The sequence below is a fragment of the Lonchura striata genome, chromosome 1 (genome assembly GCF_050655825.1).
Source record: "Lonchura striata isolate lonStrDom1 chromosome 1, ASM5065582v1, whole genome shotgun sequence".
In the NCBI taxonomy this organism is placed as follows: domain Eukaryota; kingdom Metazoa; phylum Chordata; class Aves; order Passeriformes; family Estrildidae; genus Lonchura; species Lonchura striata.
In genome coordinates this window covers 113,816,422-113,825,353 of record NC_140703.1, presented here as the reverse complement: position 1 = coordinate 113,825,353, position 8,932 = coordinate 113,816,422, and the positions used below count along the sequence as shown (strand labels likewise).

General features: G+C 42.9%; 1 protein-coding gene across 2 annotated transcripts; it reads left to right on the top strand.

The window, feature by feature from the left end:
* NDUFV3 (NADH:ubiquinone oxidoreductase subunit V3) lies at positions 1-8,273 on the top strand. 2 transcript variants are annotated; one of them, XM_085586649.1, is made up of 5 exons: positions 1-75; positions 163-229; positions 1,976-2,105; positions 3,429-4,382; positions 8,005-8,273. In XM_085586649.1, the coding sequence occupies exons 4-5, from the start codon at positions 3,467-3,469 to the stop codon at positions 8,160-8,162; spliced, it is 1,074 nt and encodes a 357-aa protein (XP_085442775.1). In that variant the 5' UTR covers positions 1-75; positions 163-229; positions 1,976-2,105; positions 3,429-3,466; the 3' UTR covers positions 8,163-8,273. The 2 variants fall into 2 exon arrangements, with proteins under 2 accessions (XP_085442775.1, XP_021402438.3); XM_021546763.4 differs by lacking the exon at positions 1,976-2,105.
* Positions 8,274-8,932: the final 659 nt, after the last annotated feature.

Sequence of the window (8,932 nt, the reverse complement as noted above, 5' to 3'; positions counted from 1 at the left end):
GGCGCCCTGAGGGCTCCGGGCAAGATGGCGGCGGCCGCGGCGCTGAGGGGCGGCGGGAGGGCGCTGAGCCGCGAGGTAAAGGGGCTCCTCCGGGGGCTTCCTGCACCCGCACGCCCTCCGCTGTCGGGGTTTCCTCCCGCTGTGTTAACTCTTTTATTGCAGGTGTTGCAGTTGGAGGCGAGGGGGCTCTGCACGAAGCCGGTGGGCACCGGGACGGCGCCGCCAAAGAGTAAGAGGGTGGTTTGGGTGTGAGGGGTGTCGGGGTGTCAGTAAAAGGAATGGGGCAGGGGAGATGGCGAAGAGTCAGGCCTCGCAAGAGGCGCTGCATAAGCTGGGAAAAGCAAGGACTGAAAGGTCATCGCCATGTAAACGAGAGTTTCTGATAAAATGTACCTTGTAGTAATAAAAGTAAAGGTCTGGCTGTGTGCGTTATATTTATAAGTCATATATACACATATATACATACATAGTTTTATATTTATGAGCTTGTCACTTCTTTCCTGTGTTCCTTCATGTTAATATTCAAGGCCGGGCTGCATAACTCAGCTGTTCAACCTGTAGGAGGGCGAATGGCTTCAAACTGAAAGAAATTAGGGTTAGATCAGATATCAGGAAAAAATTGTTTACTGCGAGGGTGGTGAGGCCCTGGCACAGATTGCTCAGAGAAGCTGTGGATGTCCCATCCTTGGAAATGTTCTTAATGACGTGCAAAATATAATTCTTAACTTTAGATGTTCACCTTGTCTTTTGAAACGTTTGTGTTATCAGGATTAAAAAATAGAAGGACTGAGATAGAGAAGGACTTCCAAAATCCAAATATCCCAAATAGCAGCTCCAGGCAGCAGTGTAAGAAGCTGCCATGGCCCTGTGTGTTAAATTTGGTAATAATGCTTCTTGCCCCATAGATCTGCAAGCCTGGGTTTGGATGCTGTCCTGCATCCCGCATTGAGGAGTATTTGAACCCCATTTACCCCTGACCAAAGGCAATATAAATTTCAGAGATTGATGTCTTGTTTGTATAAATGGAGGCTCAGTGGTTCAGTGAGGTTTCCTGTCCCAAATTAGAGATCCAGGTGCTGAAACAGGAAAGCTCCATGGAACCATATGTAGGAACCATCAGATTTGTTGACTGCTGTTGAAAAGATCACTGAAAGAGCAGTTGAAGTCAGACTTTTGCCACCTTCTTAAATGCCAAAGCAAATAAAACCTGGCTGAGGAAGCTTTCACTGCATAGATTGATTGAACAGCAAGTTGCTTTTTATTATGATTTATTTTTTTACATTAAGTGTATTTGAGATGCACTTTAGTATCAGTTTCTGGGTTCACTGTCCTGCAGCTCTGATTTGTGTCAGAAGCCCTTTTAGGCCAGCTGCAAACACCCCAGGTTAATTAAGATTTATAGGGTGCAGTGCCTTCGCCAGATTCTGCCTGGAACAGGATGTGCAAATTCTCCTTGCTTTGATAAAGTGGTCGTGTTTACATACAGAGCCAATGATGGGAAATAGGCCTGTAATTTCTGCCTGTCACCTCTCTGAGTGTGATCAGCCTTTAAATACATGCTGGGAATGATGCTGATGTTCCAAGCATCAGGAAGAACACATCTGGGAATGGTGTTTCTTGATTTGGAGGTGGTGTTCTTTTGGCAAAGTGATGCAGGTACAGATTAGCTGGTGCAAAGTTTGAAATACCCTAATTAAAGTGGATCAGTTGTATTGGATGTTTCAGCTTTTAATCATAATATCTATCTTTTTCACTTATCCAAACTTAACTGTTTAAAATATTATTCCAGTAACTAATGGACAAGTTGAATTTTCCCTGCCTTCTTGATTTCTTAGGATGTTTTAACATTAATACTTCTTCAGGTTTTGCTCAGCTTTCCCTTGTCTATGCTCCCTTTGGCCATTCTTGTGTTAGTTTAACCTCTGCTGTGCCTCTCTGAAGAGCTCTTCCATCCTGACACTTCCTCACGTGTTAGTTTCTCCAGGCTGCTGTTTGGCTGGGTCAGTCTGTGCAGGGAGTCAGACCTCTTCCAAAGGTGGCTGCCCATCCTCCTGCCTCCCCCTGCCCTTCCTTCCCATCCTGCACCTTCCATCTGGCAGAGAGAAGTATGTGCTTGAAATTATTCAAAATACTACTTGTGAACTTGATACATTTTTTTTTCATTGTATTTTGTTGTGATAAAAACTCTGCGTTTCTTCCTTAAATACTTTGCTTTTGTTTTCGTGTGCTTGTCTCTTCTGTGATGTTTTCATTTAGACATTGCTAAAGATTTGCTTCTGTTCAGAACTAATGGTAATAACTCCTTAAATCATACAAGGTATTACCATAAAATACCAGTGAGCTGAATTTAGTTTATGGGCATATAAAGTAGATCTGGATTTCCAAACTTTGCAGAAAAATCTGTATAATGGGCTGGAAATCTGTTGAATTTTACTGCTGGTTGGAAGTGATGCAACTTGTAATGGAGTTGGCTTTGATATAGCAAATTTCAGCCATGGTGAATCTTCTTAATGTGCTTCCAGTCCTCCTTGACATCCTGTTTTCTGTAACCACAACAGTATTTGCTGTTGCTCAGCCTCCTGAGGATGATAATAAGCACCCGAGGGATATTATGTATTCCCTGGAAGGACCTGAAAATTGCTGCCTTCTCCTTCAACTGTTGGTTCCTTGTCTGGAGAGTTTAGCTTAATGCAGGTGTCCACGAGGGAGAAGAAACTGAGAAACAAATGTGAAGCATCAGGAGATCTTCTAAGACCTCTTTAACAAAGAGGTCTTGAACAAAATAGGAAGTGAAGCCTGGAGGAGATGAGGTCTTGGGGAAATAGTGTTGAGCTCTGGGGGCACACCTCAGCTAGCAGCTCATGTGGGCAGTGAACAAGTAATAAATACTTGGATGGCCTCAGGTATCTCTTACTCTGCTGCTTTTCCTTTTGGGAGTCATCCCTCCCTTCTCCTTCCAGGATAACTCTTGCAAGCAGCTGTGGCTGTGGCTCTTTACTGTGTCTCTGCTTCTGCTTGTTCACAGACCAGTGTTGACACTGCAGCAGCACTTGAAAAGCTTGGCTGACAAGCCATCCTGATGCTCACCTGAGATAGGGAAGTGTCTGCAGACCTTTTCCAGTGCTGCAGAGTTGAAGCACAGGGAAAACCAGCTCTTGGAGGGGTCTGGCAAAGTGAGGAACATAAGGGTTTATCTCTTGAGTTTCAGCATTGCAGCAGCAAAAACTGTTATGTGCTAGTAGAACTCCAGCTCCTTTTACTTAAAAAGTCTAAAAACTTCCTGCTTTGCAATGCCTGTATTTAGCATTATAATTGCTTTTAGTTTATTTTTGTACCAGATTATCTTAGAAAGTTAAAACTGTTTGACTAAGATCAGTAATAGTGATGTCAGATACAATGATGATAATCCTCTTTATGCCGTTTCCTAGATGTAGTGGCACCACAGGGAAGCACCAAGCTGCTTGCCATGAAGGCACCAGTTGAATTTCGTAAAATGTTGTCTTCTAGCTCTCTCCTGCTGTCTGCAGACAAAGGTGAGAGCATTTCTAGTACCACCCTCAAGGAAGCTGCAAAGCCTGCTGAAGACACAAGGATGCCCATGTCAAGAAAAACTGAGGTTGCGTTTCCTCAGCGAGGAGGAGTTGCTTCCTCCCATGAGGAGGAAAAACTCACCACACCTGCAGCAGGAAGAGGCCTGAGGAAAGAGTTAGCTGAGGAACAGACTTCATCCAGCTCAGAGTCAGATTCTAGCTCAGATTCAGAAGATGAAAATGTTGATGATTCACAAGTTGCTGTTAAAACTAAAGTTGAGTTTCCCAGACGAGATGCCATCTTTTCTGAGAACATAGCAGTAAAGGCATCAATGCTGGCAAAAGAGAAATTGTCCCAGAAATCCCTCAAAGAATACGGAATTAAGAAGCTGCCACGCAAACCAGAAATTAATGTGTCTCCTGTGAAGCAGGTCAAATTTTCTAAAACATCAGTCAGCCAGGAAACATCAAAATCCAAAGCAAGAGACCCCAAAGTAAAATCCCCTCCAAAAGAACGGAAGTTGGTGTTAGAACCACATGTGCTGAAAAGTCTGAACCTGACAGATGTCGCTCGTAAATCTGATCATGTGGAGGAAAAGTCCATTGGAACCCAGGTAGCAGCTATTCAGCTGAAAGCCTCAGCAGTGACTCAGGAAGATAAAAAGCAAGATCTGCTATCCAGAGGAGCGAAGGAAAAGATGAAGGAGGCACAAGAGCTGGAAGCAAAACAAGTAACTTCTCCTAAAGTGGAAGAGACTTCTGGAAGCACAGTGTTGGCGATGGGCACCACAGCAAGGGAGGAGACCATGCAGGAATCAGAAGTCCAGGCTGGAGAAAGCAGCACAATTGAGGGTACAGCTTTAAATTGTTTGAACGGTATTAATTCATCTGGGCTAGGGTTTGACATTTTTAAAGGGTTTCCACATCTTCTCTGATCTTTGTACTGAAGCTGGCAGAGTGGCAGTGACTTTCTGGAAGATAAATTGTTCGTTGCTAATTGTTATAATCTGTCAGTAATACTCAGTCTCCAGCTATGCTATGAAAGGAAGTGGTTTCATTTCTCTGTATTTATAGTTTCATAAAACAGTTACTTATAAAATGGAAACAAGATTGTTTCCACTGTGAGCAAAATCATGAGTTTTATATGACAACACTTGTTTTCATTCTTCTCTTTTTTTGGAAGGATTTGGTAGCTGCCATTCTTATGAGTCAAATTTGGTGCCATCTCATTGTTGCTTAAACCCTGCTATATTTCTGGTTTTGTTTTGGGGTTTTTTTTTTGGGTTTTGTTTTGAGGGTTTTTTTTCAAGCTGTCAATGTTTCAGATTTCAGAAGACTTTGAGAAATCGTAGTGTAATGTCAGAAATAGGCATTGTTGATTCTGAGACTGGAAGATTGCAACTCATGTGGAAGTAGTGAGTCAGTTTTGTAGAGAGCTGGGGAGGAGACAATGGAAAGACCACTGTGCATCACGTAATCGTCTCCTCAGCTATGCTTCCCTATCTGACCTACCCTTCTTAGTTACTACCATCCTGTAAATTGATGGTCCTGCTGATCTCATTTTGTGTATCTCAGTAGCAGATGTCTCTCTGTCCTGGTCTGTCAAGATTCTGCTTTTCATCTTAGGCAGTATAAATCTGCCATTTTTGAGACCCCTCTTCTCATTGCTACTATGAATTAAATAATTTGCCTGCTTGGAAGTAAAAGCAGCATTAATTGTAAGGTTGCTTGGGTATCATCGTGCAGGAAAGGCCCTGGGGGAACAGCAAACTGAATGTGAGCCAGCAATGTGCCCTTGCAGCAAAGGCCACCAAGGCTGACCTGGGAGGAGCAGGCTGAGGGAGCTGCAGCTCCTTCCCTGGTGAGGTGCCCTGGGGGTGCAGTGTTCAGTTTGGGGCTCCCCAGTGCAAGGGACATGTGGGGCTGCTGGACAGAAAGCACCAAAGTGCCACTGAAATGATGGAGGGACTGGAATATCTCTCCTGTGAAGAAAGGCTGAGAGAGCTGGGACTGTCCAGCCCAGTAAAGAGAGGGTTTAGACAGAGCATCACCAACGTGTAGAAATAACAGGAGAGGTAAGGCTTTTCAGTGGTGCACAGTGATGAGACAAGAAGCAGTGGTTGCAAACTGAAACACAGGGTTTTGCTGAACATCAGTAAACACTTTTTTTTACTGTGAGTGATAGAGCGCTGCACAAGTTGCACAGAGAGGTTGTGGGGTCTCCATCCTTGGAGACACTCAGAAGCTGTCTGGATGGGGCCCTGGGCCTCCTGCTGTAGCTGACCCTGCCTGAGCATTTGGGGTTGGGCCAGCTGACCTACACAGGTGGCTTCCAACCTGAGACATTCTGTGACTCTGAAGTGCCTGACCAGGTTAAGGGACAAAATATTTGCATTTGTATGTCAGCTTCTAGAAGATGGTGCTGAGTAAAAGGTCTGTCTTCTCTTTGAGGGGTAAGTTGGCTCATAATTTAATCTGTTTCCTTACCTTCTTCCTTGGTGGCAGCTCAGATGACTGGAAGTGGCCCTCTGTGCTGGACTCAATCTTGGAGGTCTTTTCCAACCTAAGTAATTTTGCCGTTTAAAAAACAAAATGCAGAACTTTGCAAATGATATTTTGATTTGCAGTCAACACCATAAGCTTTCTTTTAAAAATAACAAAAGTTTGGGAAGGGCTCTTTGTTTTTATCTACAGATGATGCTTTTCTCACCATTCATCCACAGCGGAGTTCTAGATGCTCAAATATTCTTTTTTTCTGTTGTCTCCAGATGTATCTTGTTCTTTCTTCCTTCTTTGAGAACAGCCACTGCTTTTCCTTGTTCAGCATTCACACTGACTCTACCACCTGTAATTCCTACTTCTGTCCTGCCCCTGTGCCCTTAAGTCTGCAAACTCTGAGGCAGCCATAGAAAAGATGTGAAAAGAATTTTTCTCAATGCAAACCTGGTTGTTCAGGTGATGTCATCCCTTTGTAGAGCAGTCAGCAAAAACTGCTGCCTTGAACTGCTGAGTGAGGAGCAAAGTTGTAGCTGGGAACTCAGAAATAGGCCTGTGATTCATTTCAGAAGAGCATCCCGAGAAGTGCTTGCTTTTTAAGAAATAAAGCAGAGATGAAGGATGAAGTTGGGGAGGATGAACCCAGGAATGAATTTTTCCTTTGAGAAGCCAAGTGCAGTGTATTTGGGCAGGAAGAACAAGGCTCCATCTGCTTCTCTTCCTGCACATCTGTCTCTGAATTTGGAACAACTGGCTCTTGCAGGTTGAGCTACTCTTGCCTCCCCTTGCCTGTTCTTGGGGCTCTTTGCAGCAAAGAGCATCATCTGCCTTTTCTCTTTGGATCTCATCTCCTGTGAGCTGTGTCAGAACTGAGCAGTAGGCACAGGGATATTTCCTGTCATGTTTTGCTGAAACCATTACTTACTTCCTTGAGTTTTACAAGCAAGCCTTGCTAAATGCTACAGATATTTCTTAATCTGATAGCTTCACACTGCTGTAATTATGTCATAAGTAAAGGGAAATCCTGGTGTTCAATTTCTCGTGTTTTTATTTTAGATGGACCTGTTAAAATAAGGGCTTAATACAATCTAACCTGAACCACTACATACAAACTTATATTACAAAGGTTTTCACTACACTTTGTGTCTTCTTCTGTTGTTAAAACTCTGGGTATACAAGAATAAATTAATATTAGGAGTAAAGTTTTAATTCTTGAAATTTGCTTGGTTGTAAAATCAGCCTGCAACAAGAACCTTTTATGAAAATTATACTGCCTAGATTTGCATAATATTCTAAAAGCATAAGAATTAATGTTGGCTTTAACAGGAAGTAAGGAGTTCTAAATAACTGTATTGGGTTACTCTTTTTTGAAGGAGTGCTAATACAAAGATTAGAAGATTATATTTACAAGAAAATAAATTTACATCAAAGGCTCTTGATAGATTGCTGTTTGGTATAACCACATTTGAAATTAAATGGTGGAGATCTTGTTAAGTCCATTGCTTCTCCCCATGGCAAAAATTCAAACTGTAAAGCAGTTCTGAGAGCAGTTCTTGTGGTCTGACAGGATGATACATCATTTGTACTGCTCTTTTGCCCCTCCTGGTTTGCTAAGAATGTCACCTACTGTTCTGGCTGGAATGAAAACCAAGACAAATATGAGAAAGCCAGGAAATGTGGACATATGCCTTCCAGAGATAAATGGAATGTTCTGCCCTGTCCACCCCCAGCATTAGGTGGTGGTTTAGGTTTAAAACCTGTGCTGTAAGAGATGCCTTGTGCTGATCCCCGTTCCCCACTGCATGTGCTGCCAGACGAGGCACCAGCTGGGCTTCTTTTGTTAAAGTTGCTGACTTTTTTCTTTCAAATGTTAAGTGGATGAGGGATCTGACAATTCATGAAGGCTGACTCAGTGCTTAAAAACATTGTCCTCTGGTGTGGCATCCTCATAGTCACCAGTTCCTGTTTGTTTTCACAGAGACAGCTCAGCCTGCCCCGGAGGAGTTTGATAATTCCACCTACAAGAACCTGCAGCACCACGAGTATCACACTTTCACCTTTCACGATTATATCGCTGTCCTGGCCAAGTACAGGCAGCCTCAGCCATCCTCTGGAAGACCATCACCAAGGCACTGAGAGAGCCACACTTACAGCAAACACCCAGGCTGCATGGTGAATTGTTCTCTTTAGCACTGTTGCTTCATCTGTGTAATTGAAATCAGATAATAAATAATAAAGGCATAATAACTTGGGCTTTTGAACAGTTCTTCCTGTTATTGGGAGTCCCTCACTTCTTGACTTTTATGAGTGAACTGCAAATGAATCATCACTGAATAAAAATACCTTTTCTACCTCTCCATATATATTATTTGGTGACAGTGTAAAAAAGTCCTGACTTTTCAGTGTCTCCAAACTTTAGATATTGACCATTCTTACAGGACCAAGCCAAAGAATCCCGTGGGATCCAACTCCTGTGGAGTTGAATTTGGTGGTGCTGTCCCTGCACTGCAGTGGGCTGTGCTCCTTGCACACAGACGTGTTCCCAGCTCTGAAGAGGTAATGTTTACTCTGGATTTGGGAGTTGAAATCATTGGCTGGGAGCAGCACAAGTGTTTGTCTCCTGTGGCAAGAGTGAATGTTTTGTGTTAGTGGAGGAATGCAAGGTTATGTAATGTGATTGAAACATCTCAAAACCTCTGCTCTTGTAAAGGGAGAACAGAACATACAACTTTATTTAATCATCTGTTGGGGCCTCCAAAATTCAAGTTCTGCAGTAATTGAAATAATTTTAAGTGTAAGAGAATCTCAGTGGGCAGATCCTAATAGACTTTTACTGTGTTGATTAAACTTTGAGGAAAAAACCTATTTCTATGGATAGAAACACTTGAATGAATATTTTCGAATGT